This window comes from Balaenoptera ricei, chromosome 11, assembly GCF_028023285.1.
Source record: "Balaenoptera ricei isolate mBalRic1 chromosome 11, mBalRic1.hap2, whole genome shotgun sequence".
Taxonomy (NCBI): Eukaryota; Metazoa; Chordata; class Mammalia; order Artiodactyla; family Balaenopteridae; genus Balaenoptera; species Balaenoptera ricei.
Genome location: NC_082649.1, coordinates 66,140,356 through 66,154,412, shown reverse-complemented (window position 1 = coordinate 66,154,412; position 14,057 = coordinate 66,140,356). Strand labels below are relative to the sequence as shown.

Here is a 14,057-nt window from a genome sequence, read left to right as displayed (position 1 = left end):
TTAGGGCGAATCCCCAGCCTAGCTCCGCTTACGTACTTGCTGAGGGGACGAGATGAAGAGGCAACAGGGAGAAAAAGCGAGGAAAAATAAAGGAGAGAGGGGCGAGAGGCACGGGAGAAGCGGCGACCGCCTTACCTCAGAGCCCGCAGGCCCGGGGGAGGGGCCCTCGGCGCCGCTGCGGACTCCGGCGCTCCGGGAGGGCAGGTCTTCGAGAGCGGCGGAGCAGGCAGGCTAGTGTGCCGGCGGGTTCGGGCTGTTTCCCCGTCGTCGCCGGCAAACAACGCCGGGGCGCGCCGGGTCACGCCTCAGCGCCCCGCCGCCAAGCGGGCCCGAGGGAGGGTTCGCGGCGCAGCGGCTCTCGGCCCGGGGCGGGCCAACGGCGCTCAGGCCTGGGGCTTATTGTTCCAGGAAGTCGCTGGCGAAGTCGGGCCGGGTCCGCGGGCTGCGCACAGCCCCTCCCGCTCCTCCCGCTCCTCCCGCTCCGGCCTGAGGACAACCGGCAGCTGTCGGCGCGCCGACTGGCGGCGGACTAGCGGCGGGTGCGTGTCTCTTTAAGGGGCCGGGCCTGTGCTGCAGAGGGGAGGCGGGGTAAGCGTCGCTCCCCGTGTGAGTGTGTGGGGGAGAGAGCGGCGGGCGGGCGCCGGAGGGAGGGAGCGAGCGAGCGAGCAAGCGACGCGGGCCGCCCCTGCCGCCGCCGCCGCCGCCGCCGCGGTCGGACCAGCGGCCTCCTCCCCTCCCCTCCCTCCCGTCGCCCTGCCGCGGGGAGGGGGCTCGCGTCGCCGTCTCCAGCCGCTCCCGATGAAGCAGCTGCCGCCGCAGCCGCCTCCGAAGATGGGGGATTTCTACGACCCCGAGCACCCGACCCCTGAGTAAGTATCAGCTCAGCGGCTTCCCGCTGCCCTCGGCCGCCTCAGCGCAAGCCGAGGGCGGCGCGTCCTGACGGGTTGTGGCGCGGGGAGTAACGGGCCTGCGGTGGACTCGCGCAGGCGGCGTGGGGAGCAGTCCCGCGCCGCCGCCACCGGCCCCTTGTCCGGGCCGCCGCGGGCCGGCGGTTGGGCCCGGCGTTGGCGCCGCTACTCGCGTCGCAGCGGCGGTTGGGCCGGGCCGGTGGGGGAGGGGCGGCGCGGCCTCTGCCGCCACCGCCGCGTCTGCACCGACCCGGCCGGCCCGAGGCTCGGCGGTCTCCTCCGGCTCCTCGCGGCCTACGCGGGCCGCGCTACAGACGAAGGGGCCGAGTCTGAGGAGCAGCCGGTGCCAGACTCGGCGAGAGGGCACTGGCGAGGGTAGGCCGCGAATCCCCGGGCTCGGGTGAAAGTCTGGCCCGTCGCCTGGCCTACCGGCGACGGCGGCTCCGACCGGAAGGGCCTAGCGTGCGTCTCTCGGCCCAAGGCGGCCGAGGGCCCCGCGCTGCACTCTCGGTTTTGATTTTTTTCTCCTGGAACTCGATCCTGGCCTGGTAGTGCTTCCGGCTTCATATTCTGCACCTTTGGCATTTCGGTTTTGTAATGGTGGCGAGGTTTGAGTGGCCCCAATGTTGAGGTGACACCGGGTTTGTTTTTCCGCCCGGAGGTGAAAGCGTCCGCAGCGGCATACGTTCTCTACTAGATTCTGAGATTTGCACACTTTCGGACACTCTACTTCCTTGGTAGCAGCAACCTCTTACCCTGAACGGATGACTTTCTACTCCTTTTGAAGACTTTGTTAAAAAGCAAGAATCGTTTGAGGATTCTATAAACAGACAGTGTTCTAGAAAACCGAAATATCGTTTTGCCCAATAGTATGTTTTCAGCCTAGGACATTTTTACATTTCTGTTGTGGGCTGCGTCTGCTACTGTATCTGATATCTCAAGAGAGCTTCCACTCCAGAGCCTGGATTCACTTCTTTCTCTGCATCCTCACAAGAGTATTGTTTTAAAAAGCTATCCTTAAACTCCATTTGCTGGTGTTGGTTAAGTGTAGACCTACGAATATGACTCATTTCAAACTTAACAGTTGATAGGGATTTCAAATGAAATTCACTTTTATGGCCAGAATGATTCCAAGAGATATGCTCTTTTGACACATTTTACCTTAGTTTTGGTGTGGCTCTTTATAGGCTTTTGGTTTGAGACTTGGAAAACCTCAACAACAACAAAAAATTCTGTATCATGATCCAATAAACGCTTATTGAGCACTTGTCCTGTCTAAAATAACATGCTAGCTCCTGAATGGGCTAAGTGGCTGCTTTCAGTTCCTTTTACCAGGTTGTTTGGTGAAGTCCAGAAGCTTTAAGTATCACATTCTTACACTTCTTGGGGGAAAACAATTTTTCATACTACGTGGGAAAATGGACTTAGAAGTGCATCTCTGATAGACGTGAATGTGGAGAGGAATCAAGAATGTTTTATTTTTTTATATAAGGTCTTGGAGTTTTTATTTTCACTGCTTTTTGGCAGTGGAGATTTCTAATTTCTAAGTGACTAAGTGCTAAAATACATGTGTGTATGTGTGTGTATTAACCTACTTGGAGTATGTAAAGGATTATAAAATGTTTTATTTCATAATACTGTAAGAATTGGAAGGGCTCTTGATAGGAGGCATCCTGAACGATATCCCCTGTTTTACAGATGCCGGAATTGAAGCCTAGATAAGTGAAGTGACAACAAATCCTATGAGGTAGTATGTATAAACTAGTTAGGGTTTGTAATATTGGAGAGAGAAAAGCAGTATAGTGGAGGGTTAAAGAACTTGGATTTCAGAGTCAGGCAGACCTGTGTTTGAACACTTGTTGAACCTTGAACAAGTGACTTGATCTCGCCAAGTTTGAGTTTTCTCATCTTTGAAATAGGTGTCATAATGGAAGCAACCTCATAGGGCTTTTGGGAGAATCAAATGAGAATAACATATGGAAAGCACTTGGCCCAGAGCATGGCACGGGTAAGTGCTTCTAGCTGGGGTCATCAAGGAACACTTAAGAGGATTTTAAGTCAAGCATGAAAAGATTATGTGGGCTAGAGAGGTGGTGCCATGGCTGGGGGGAAGGAATGACCAAGTGACCTTTATAGACTTCAGATAGTTTGAAATGCTTCTTAGACACGTGAAGAAATGAAGCATGAAACTTAAACCCAGTTTGATTGAAGTAACAGTTGGAACCTGATGTTCTGTGTTTGCCTTCTACCGAGTATTTGATCAGACACAGCTGTAAGACCTGGCTTTTCCTGTGGCATATAGGATTGTGTTTCAGGTGAAAGTGGCTGTAATCACCTGAGTATCAGTGTTTTAGGTGTCTGCTGTTGGGCAGGCCCCGGGCCAGGTGTTGAGGGGACTACAAATTAGATCCAGTCAGAGTCTTCAAGGAATTCTTCTAATGAGAGACACAGGCAAGTACTTTACAATGATAGAAGTGCTGTTTTTTTAATATATGCATGTTTGCTTTGTGCCAAACATAGGCATACTAGAGGTGAGTGGTGTACAAAACAGTTTTGCTAGTGTGGGCACCCCTCCTAGTGCAGGGTGAAAAACAATAAATAATAATGGAATGTTCAAAGGTAAGTGCTTTGGAAAATGGAGCACGGTAAGGGGGATTCAGAATTTCTGGGGTAGATGTTGAAATTTAAAATGAGGTGGGGCTTCCCTGGTGGCGTAGTGGTTGAGAGTCTGCCTGCCAATGCAGGGGACACGGGTTCAAGCCCTGGTCTGGGAGGATCCCACATGCCGCGGAGCAACGAAGCCCGTGTGCCACAACTACTGAGCCTGCGCGTCTGGAGCCTGTGCTCCGCAACAAGAGAGGCCACGATAGTGAGAGGCCCGCGCACCACGATGAAGAGTGGCCCCCACTTGCCGCAACTAGAGAAAGCCCTCGCACAGAAACGAAGACCCAACACGGCCATAAATAAATAAATAAATAAATTAAATAAAATTTAAAATGAGGTGAACTGGGTGAGCCTTCTTGAGAGTGATATTTAGGCAAAGACTTAAAAAGGAGAAAGTTAGCCTGGTTAACATCTGGGGAGAAAGCTTTCCAAGTAGAGGGAATAGTTTGTTCCAAGGTGCTGAGGCTGACCTAGTGAGTTCTGCTCAGTATGGCTAGGATGGAATGAACAAAAAAGTAATAGTACATTATGTTGGGGTGGGGTACAGATTTCACAGGGCTTGGTAGAGGCTTTATAAGGACTTTGCCTGGAGTTTTCAACCAAGGAGTGACATGATCTGCTTTCAGCTTCTGAAGGATCACTCAGTTTGCAGGGGGGAACAACAGTAGAGGCAGGGAGACTTATAATTGTAAGGAAGCTAGAAATCTAGGAGGGAGATGCTGGTGACTTGTATCAGGGCAGTAACAGGAGATAGAAATGGTTGAATTCTGGATATATTTTGAAGATCAAACCAGTACGATTTGTTGATAGATCAGATGTGGCACGTAAGAGAGGAGTCAAGGATGATTCCAAGAGTTTTGGTCTGAGCAGTGAGAAAGATGGGGTTGCCATCAACTAAGATAGGGATGACCGTGAGAAGAGCAGGTTTGGGGAATAGATTAGGAGTTCAGTTTTAGACGTGGTAGGTTTGAGATGCCTGTTACACATTCTGGTTGAATTGATATCCAAGTCTGGAATTTAGAGGAAGGGTCTGGACTAGAGATAAACTTTGTAGTCATCAACTTAAGTAGTATTCAAAGCCACAAGACTGGATGAGACCACCAAGAGATCCAGCGTAGAAAGAGAGAAGGACCCAGGATTGGTCCTTTTAAACTGCAGTGTTAAGAGGATTGATATAGTGGGCAGTGTTAACATGGATGGCATCCATAAAGTTAGGGGGAAAATTACCTCTTCACTAACCTCTAACTAGAAGTTAGCATTCCTTTTAATTATTAATGTAAACAGCAAACTACAGTACAATTAATAGTACCTGTGATTTTACTACTAGTACAAATCACAGATATTATATTGTGATTATTGTAGATATCTCAAAGTATTATTTATGTTCATCATTACATAGAAATTATAGTAAATAGGAGATCCACCACTAGATTGTTGAGAAGCATATATATACTACTATATCATACATTTGGGTTTTTTGTCCCCAAGGTAATTGGTCTCCTTTGTTTATTTCATATATTTAAAAATACTAAGCTGAGAAGGAATTTGCAGGCTTCATCAGACTGCAGAATGGTCCAAGGCACAAAAAATGTTAAACCCTTGAGCTCTGGATCCTAATTCCTGGTTTAGAATCTCACCTCTTTTACTTAATAGCATTATGAACCTGTGCAAATTTTGTAATGACTCTGTGCCTTAGTGTCCTTATATGTAAAGTCAGGATCATAACAGTATTTTCTACAAAGGGTTTTATGAGGATTTAAGAATTAGGACAGTGTTAACTCTTTTATTATTAGTATTGGATGGAAAGATGCAGCTAGAAAGAACAGTACTTTACAAGGCACCATGATACGAAAAGCATGGTGAATTTGGCAAAAATAAAGTTTATTAACTGGGAAAAAATACTTCGGCATGTCAAATAAAATATAAAGCAGTGAAGATAGTTGTGTTCTCATAAAATTCTCATAATTCATCTAAGTTACAATGGGGATAGAGATGCCATAGGAAGCCAACTGAAAGAATAACGTGATCACCAGATTCCACATATGGTCTGGACCTTTAGTAGCTTTGCAGCCAGTACATAATTCAGTTTTTGTTATTTTATAAGAGAGAAATAGCTCTGTAGTGATTGAGGTATGTTCTACAGGCCAGGGTACAGTCTTCGGTAGGTACATGGGAGGCCAAAATATTACTTGGAGGCTTTCCTGGTAATCACAGAAAGCCTGGTGGAACTATCCTAGTACTTAGGATAGAGTATACCTCTCCAGAATTCATGTCCCTCTTTGCTCTTGCCTTATCTAGATTTCAGGCCCACCAAACTTCTACTGACACTCTATGTCTTTAGAAAGGTATCAAGCAACAGTTGATACAGTTGTGTTTTCCTAAGAAATGTTCAAGCTGCCAAGCCATATCTATCAATCATACTTTTCTAGTGTTAGTGGGACTTTTGTGTTTCACATTTTCGCTGCCACTTTTCACTGTAGTGATTAATTGATTTAATCTAGTCCCCTTTAAATTGAAATGCATTATGATTTACTCTTTAACAGATATTTATAATAATTTTTCTTAACCCTGATACTTAGTGTTGTTCTATGAGCATTGTCAGTTTTTTCAGAGAAGCTATAATAGTCATATGCTAGAATCAAAAGTTGACTAGCTTCATCATTTCTGTTAATTCTTCCAGGATACTATAGAGCACCTTATTTTGTAATGCACTAAGGGCTACTATTGTAAGACCCTGAGAGACGTTTCATATTAGAAACTGAAACATTTACACCTAGAGTAACTGAAAGTCAGGTTTAGGATTCTTCCTTTTCCTTTCTGAGAGAGATCCACTCTCTAGGGGGAAGGAATCTTTTATTTTGAAAAAAAATTCAGACTTGCAGGGAAGTTTTAAGAATAGTATAGTGAACTCCCGTATTTTCACCTAGATTGACCAGTAGTTGAAATTTCACTACATTTGCTTTATCTTTCTATATAAAAACATATATACCTGTGTTTGTTTATTTTTGGCTGAACCATTTGAGAGTAAGGTGTAGGCACCATCACCCTTCACCACTGAATAGTTCATAGTACTACCTAAGAATAAGCATTCTCTCAGATAACCAATGTGCAGTAATTAAATTCAGGCAATTTAACATTTATAATAATACACCTGATATATGTTCATATTTAAAGTGTGCCTATTATCCCAATAGTGTCCTCTTTTTTCAGTCTGGGATTACACATTGGATTTAATTGTCGTGTCTCTTAGTCTTCTTTATTCTGAGGATAGAGCTTTAAATTCAAGGTTTGAAGGTACTTTACTACTATTATCTCTTTGTACTAACCATCAGTGTGATATTTTGAAAACAATAACAACGTCTGGTAATAGATTGGAAATGATTTCTTTTTTTATTTTTATTTATTTATTTTTTTGGCCTCGCCGAGCGTCATGCTGGATCTTAGTTCCCTGACCAGGGTTCAAACCTGTGCCCCCTGCATGGAAGTGCAGAGTCTTAACCACTGGACCACCAGGGAAGCCCTGAAATGGTTTCTTTTTTTAATTACCAAAACAATAATTGCTTATTGCAAAAGGGTAAGATAATACAGATGTTTATAGAGGAAAAAGTAAAAATCCACCTTTAGCATCTCCTTCTGGCTCCATCTCTTCAAATCCCGCATCCAAGAGGTAACCACTACTGACAATTTAGTGTATTCCTTTCCAGACCTTTTGTTTTTGTCTACTACACATATAGTATCATCTACATGCTTGCATTTACATATAAGATGTGCTTATCTTTTTTTAACAGGGAATATTCTATACTGTGAATGTACTGTGTTAAGTTGCTTTGTTTTCTTACCATGTTAAGGAGTTTAAAAGGGCCTTAGGATATGTGCTGTGTGGAAAATGTCTCCTTCCAAGTATATCAGGTAGTGTATGATGGTGTTTTGCGATTCTCTTTAGAGTTTGATTCCTATATTTCTCTCTTTTCTTTTTTAAAATTTTATTTTTTTGTCCATACTTATTTCTGTTTGTCCTGTCTGGTGCTGATGTATTAAATAGCTTTTATTCCTGCCCTTTGATTAATTGGTTGCTTATTTTAAAAACTCAAGGTGTGGGCTTCCCTGGTGGCACAGTGGTTGAGAGTCTGCCTGCCAATGCAGGGGACACGGGTTCGAGTCCTGGTCTGGGAGGATCCCACATACCGCGGAGCAGCTGGGCCCGTGAGCCACAACTACTGAGCCTGCGCGTCTGGAGCCTGTGCTCCGCAACAAGAGAGGCCGCGATAATGAGAGGCCCGCGCACCGCAATGACGAGGGGCCCCCGCTTGCCGCAACTAGAGAAAGCCCTTGCACAGAAACGAAGACCCAACACAGCTAAAATAAATAAACAAATAAATAAATAATAAAAATAAAAGGAATTCCTTAAAAAAAAAAACTCAAGGTGTTTAAGTATAGTCTCTTGAAAATGGTTGATTTGAAGCTTGCCAACAAACTAGCCAACTGAAAATTCAATAGGTTTGCTTTTTTTCATAATGGGAATTATATTTGGAAGTGTACTTTCATGGATTCAAATGAGAGGCAATTTTTGTCATTCTTGGTTAACCATACACTAATCAGGTGTTGTATTTGAGTCCCTTAGCTTTAGAATTAATGTATAATGTCCTTTATGTTTAATTTGGTAGATTTTTTTTTTTAAATTAATTTATTTATGGCTGTGTTGGGTCTTCGTTTCTGTGCGAGGGCTTTCTCTAGTTGTGGCAGGCGGGGGCCACTCTTCATCGCGGTGCGCGGGCCTCTCACTGTCGCGGCCTCTCTTATTGCGGGGCACAGGCTCCAGACACGCAGGCTCAGTAATTGTGGCTCACGGGCCCAGCTGCTCCGTGGTATGGGGGATCCTCCCAGACCAGGACTCGAACCCGTGTCCCCTGCATTGGCAGGCAGACTCTCAACCACTGCGCCACCAGGGAAGCCATAATTTGGTAGTTTTTTTTTTTTAAATCAAGCTCAATGGTTATTTCAGTATCTTTTCCAACTGAGCAAATACTTTGGTCATTTAGCTGGAGGTTTAAAGTTGGTGTGAATTCCTAAAGATGCTTTTTATTTTAGAATGCCTTTTCTGTCTGATGCTAACATCTCACAAGTGAAAATATCCTTAAAGTGGTGTGGGTATTGATAGGAATTTGATCGTGCTGGCAGGCTTCTACCAGGTCTGCTTACTGGGAGCACTACTGTGAGCTTGTAAGAACCTGGAGCAAGTGGTGGTTTCTGACTGTAGCTCTTCCTGCTGCCCACTTCCTGCCAAGTACAGTTAGACTCTCTTTGGGGAGGGCTGTGTAGTAATCACCAGTATTTGCTTCATGATTAGCTCTTTGGAGACTCATGGACTAACTTGTATTTTGAGTCTTGTGTGTGGTATTTTGCTTCTTGGTGAATAGTTGTTAATTATATATGCTCTACTTTAGTAGGCAGAAGATGCCATGTTTAAAATTTTTATGAATTTTGTATGAATGTAAATTAGAGCTAACATTTTTCATAAATTGTATAGATGGATGCAAAAACCTTTTTTTGGAAGTCCATTTTTCTGAACCTGAGCACACACACAAACTTTCTAAAATTGCCTGGTTAAATATATAACTCTTCCATTAATTTCTCAATTCTAGTATCTATATCAACTCTAAAACACATTTTATGGTACTGCTTCTGTGCTGAAAATTTGGTTAAGGATTATCTATAGTAAACAGTTGAATTTTGTTGAGGTACAATAAAACATTTTGTTAGAAATAGGTGAAAATGTACTACTGAAGTTTTCCTCAAGGTCACCATCATAGGTATCTTATTTAAGCTTAAGTTTACTGTATCCATTAAAAAATTAAAAAATCTGTTATGGGTGTATTATTATTTTGGAAACCAATTGTATAAATTATGAAAAATATAGTACGGAGTTTTCTTGGCAGATTAACAGCAGTTTGACGAATTAATAACTAAATAGTAACAAATTGAAACAGTGGTAGTTGAGTATAAAACAAGTATTTCCCCAGTTATAGAATGCTCATGTGTATTATAGAGAGACAGTGAGACTACCAAAAAATACTTGGTGCTCACCTTTCTTTGACTCCTTTTCTTTATTACTAGACAAGATAATGATAGTGTCAGAGGATACGAAATTGGAGCAGGAGTTGGAACCTATGATAGGACATTTTTTTCAGCTGTGCATATGTTAGCTGCAAAATTTGTTAGCTATGTGCTTTTGTGAAATGTACTCATTGCTTAAGTATTTTCATTATTATTATTTTTTCCATATAAATATTTTAAAAGATGTATTTGTATACATGTGTATTTTTATAATTCTCCAACTTTTAAGATACTTTGGGTGGTTACTGATAGCATCAAGAAAGACTAATATTTCATTGGAGCCTGTCTGTTTTAGCATTCATCCATTCTCTTGCATGATCTAGACTTGTTGGTTCTGTTGCTAGGACCTAAGGGATTTTGTAGTCCTATGTACCAGAAAATCCAAGGACCATGATAAATATGTTTTAGAGACTTATTCTTTTAAATGGAGGAATCCCAGTAACTAGCAGCTGGGAACATAGTAGTATGTGCTTAGTATTGGTAAATGTTTGAGTTGACCTGATTCTTCATTACTATCATTATTCTGTTTTTCTCATAGAGTGAATAGCAGCATTAATAATAACTGACATTGAAAGACCGTCTTAAATAACTATTAGATTAGGAGAGAGGAGGTCAGGGTACTGAGTGGTATGTGTTGAGCTGATGAGAGTGATTGGTGCTCAAGACACTTTTTAGCCTTCTTCTGTTGATCCTGGTGGAGACAAACTAATGAAAATTAGAGATCTCATGGTGGTGGTCTGAGAGAGATTATGACAACTGCCTTTGGTGGGACAGTGTAGTGTGCTTTGTTACATCCCCCCCGCCCCAGTCTTTTTAGTTGTTTTATACTTGTGTATTTTCCGGAATGGATAACCTATTTAAACTAGGCCCGTGTGCTTTACTCTTGTTTGTCTTTTATTCAAATCCTTCAGATCAATAGTTTCATTTATCTCATTATGAATATTAGGGGCCAAAAGGAAGTGAGGAAGCTACAAATGCAGTGATAAATCAAGGGGTGTTTTTAGATATACCATAAAGCTGTGACATTGAAAAATGGTAGAAAACTTGGTACTCTAAAAATTGAGGCTTTTGTTCTGTAGGATAGTTGATGCTTTTTTTAAAAAGCGTAATTGCTTAGCTCTATAATTTTCTTTTTTTAAAATTTTTTATTGAAGTATAGTTGATTTACAATGTTGTGCCAATCTTTGCTGTATAGCAAAGTGACTCAGTTATACACATATAGATGTTCTCTTTTTTATATTGTTTTCCATTATGGTTTATCCCAGGAGATTGGATATAGTTCCCTGTGCCTAGGACCTTGTTATTTATCCATTCTAAATGTAATAGTTTGCATCTACCAACCCCAAACTCCCAGTCCACCCCTCTCCCTCCCCCACTCCCCCTTGGCAACCACAAATCTGATCTTTATGTCTGTGAGTCTGTTTCTGTTTTGTAGATAAGTTCATTTGTGCCATATTTTAGATTCCATATATAAGTGATATTATATGGTATTTGCCTTTCTCTTTCTGACTTACTTCACTTAGTATGATAGTCTCTAGGTCCATCCATGTTGTTACGAATGGCATTATTTCATTCTTTTTTATGGCTGAGTAGTATTCCATTGTATATATGTATCATATCTTCTTTATTCATTTCTCTGTCGATGGACATTTAGGTGGTTTCTGTGTCTTGGCCACTGTGAATAGTGCTGTTGTGAACGTAGGGGTGCATATATCTTTTTGAATTATAGTTTTGTCTGGATATATGCCAAGGATTGGGATTGCTGGATCATATGGCAACTCTATTTTTAGCTTTTTGAGGAACCTCCATACTGTTTTCCACAGTGGCTGCACCAATTTACATTCCCACCAACTGTGTAGGAGGGTTCCCTTTTCTCCACAACCTCTCCAGCATTTGTTATTTGTAGACTTTTTAAGTTTTATTTATTTAATTAATTTATTTTTTGCTGCGTGTGGGCTTTCTCTAGTTGGCGGTGGGCAAGGGCTACTCTATTGCGGTGCGCGGGCTTCTCATTGCGGTGCTTTCTCTTGTTGCAGAGCACAGGCTCTAGGCGCACGGGCTTAAGTGCCTGTGGCTCGCGGGCTCCAGAGCGCAGGCTCAGTAGTTGTAGCACATGGGCTTAGTTGCTCCGCGGCATGTGGGATCTTCCTGGACCAGGGCTCCAACCTGTGTCCCCTCCATTGGCAGGCAGATTCTTTTTTTTTTTTTTTTTTTTTAATAAGATATCTTTTTTTTTTTTTTTAATTTTTATTTACTTATTTATGGCTGTGTTGGGTCTTCGTTTCTGTGCGAGGGCTTTCTCCAGTTGCGGCAAGCGGGGGCCACTCTTCATCGCGGTGCGCGGGCCTCTCACTGTCGCGGCCTCTCTTGTTGGGGAGCACAGGCTCCAGACGCGCAGGCTCAGTAATTATGGCTCACGAGACCAGCCGCTCCGCGGCCTGTGGGATCCTCCCAGACGAGGGCTTGAACCCGTGTCCCCTGCATTGGCAGGCGGACTCCCAACCACTGCGCCACCAGGGAAGCCCGGCAGGCAGATTCTTAACCACTGAGCCACCAGGGAAGCCCTTATTAGTGGACTTTTTAATGATGGCCATTCTGACTGGTGTGAGGTGGTACTTCATTGTAGTTTTGGTTTGGATTTCTCTAATAATTAGCAGTGTTGAGCATCTTTTCATGTGGCTTTTGGCCATCAGTATGGCTTCTTTGGAGAAAAGTCTAGTTAGGTCTTCTGCCCATTTTTTGATTGGGTTGTTTTTTTTTTTGTTATTGAGTTGTAGGACCTGTTTGTATATTTGCAAATATTTTCTCCCAGTCTGTAGGTTGTCTTTTTGTTTATGGTTTCCTTTGCTGTGCAAAAGCTTAGAAGTTTGATTAGGTCCCATTTGTTTATTTTTGCTTTTATTTCTATTGCCTTGGGAGACTGACTTAAGAAAACATTGCTAGGATTTATGTCAGAATGTTTTGCTTACCTTCTCTTCTAGGAATTTTATGGTGTTATGTCTTATATTTAAGTCTTTATGCTCCATGGCTGTGATTTTAAAGGGCATGGGAGCTAGTGCCTCTCATTTTACAGAATAAGGAAGGAAAAGGAGGCCCAAAGAAGTTCACGCTATGCTCACTAGTTTAATGGCAGTACCACAACTTGAGCAAAGGTCTCTTCATTTACCGATTTGTCAAAGACTATCTTTTTAACGGTATTAAGAAATATTTGGAATAGCTGCCATTCATAATCAGCTGGACTTCTGTATTCTGAGTTGTTTTCCTGGAGGTCTTCTGGATTAGTTTTGAGGTGCTTATAATAGTTCAATTTGGAAGGTGCAGGTGATTCCCTAGTTGAGTTGGTTCTTTCGTCTGACTTTGCAGATATGTATTCTAGAGGATTAGAGGCCTGGACATCATTTCAGCAAAAGGTACACTGGATATGTGGGTCATCCAGGTCTGCCCCTTTGGCCAAGTGCCTTTAGTCTGAAATCTGCATTGGAAATGAGCTTCTAGGAACTTTTAATCCCATATGAAACTCAAGCCTTGGTTTGTTGTCTTTCCATATATTAAGGAAAACCAGGAGAGGTACACATGTAGAGAACTTGCCTTTTGTTGAGAGGTGTAATGTTTGTTTTTATGCCTTTCTCGTGTCATGCATACTACTGCACTGCTGCTTGTGCTACTTTTTTTTTTTTTTTGTCTTATCAGTGCATACTGTGTCCAGGCCTTGAGGTAGTCCTAGTTCAAGGGTGCTGTTAGGACTTCAACTCATAGTTTTTGGACAGATGGACACAGTTCATAAGTAGCAATAATGAACATATTTGTGGGAGCATAAGATGCCAAAGAGACTTTCCTCATTGCTAATACTAAGGAATCAAAGTAGTTGCAGATTAACAGAGACTATACAATCATGGTTACTTTGAAATAAGAAACTTGAATGTAACTTGCTAATGTCTGTAGATGTTTTTTCTACTTAAGAATTGTTTGGGAAATGGGGACCATTATTACTTTTACCTAAGTTCTTCTCAGTTGAACATCATTAAGACCCTAATTCAATTAATCTCTGATTTAGAAATTTACATTATTCAAGGTTAATTTTAAAACCAGTGCTTATTTTATGGTGCTGTAGAGGTAGAAAGAAGGTACACAAGTTTGGCAAATATTTAAATTGAACCTGCATCATACTTTGAAATTTCCCTGTTAGTAAATTTTCTTATCTTTAGTCTTCATTTAAAGAAAGTTTGAGGAGGATAAGTAACATTGTTTTGTCTGTTTCATTAACATTTCAGGTTAGTTATAGTTTAAACCTAGGTTTGCTAGAGTAATTTTTTTTTTAGTCCATCAGTGAACATAATACTTTGATTTTGTAAGAGGCACAATCTAGAACGG

General features: G+C 42.4%; 1 protein-coding gene across 6 annotated transcripts in view; it reads left to right on the top strand.

The window, feature by feature from the left end:
* The first annotated feature begins 631 nt into the window (after window positions 1-631).
* The window catches only part of SETD2 (SET domain containing 2, histone lysine methyltransferase), a 118,483-nt gene continuing 105,057 nt past the window's right edge, over window positions 632-14,057 (top strand). For 4 of the 6 annotated variants that reach the window (XR_009505837.1, XR_009505838.1, XM_059939469.1 and 1 more), the window contains exon 1: window positions 632-870. Coding sequence is in view for 4 of the 6 variants with exons in the window: in XM_059939469.1 (XP_059795452.1) it covers window positions 799-870 (72 nt within the window). In the remaining 2 variants the exon portion in view is untranslated. The remainder of the gene's footprint in view (window positions 871-14,057) is intronic. The other 2 variants (XM_059939467.1, XM_059939466.1) reach the window with 2 other exon arrangements.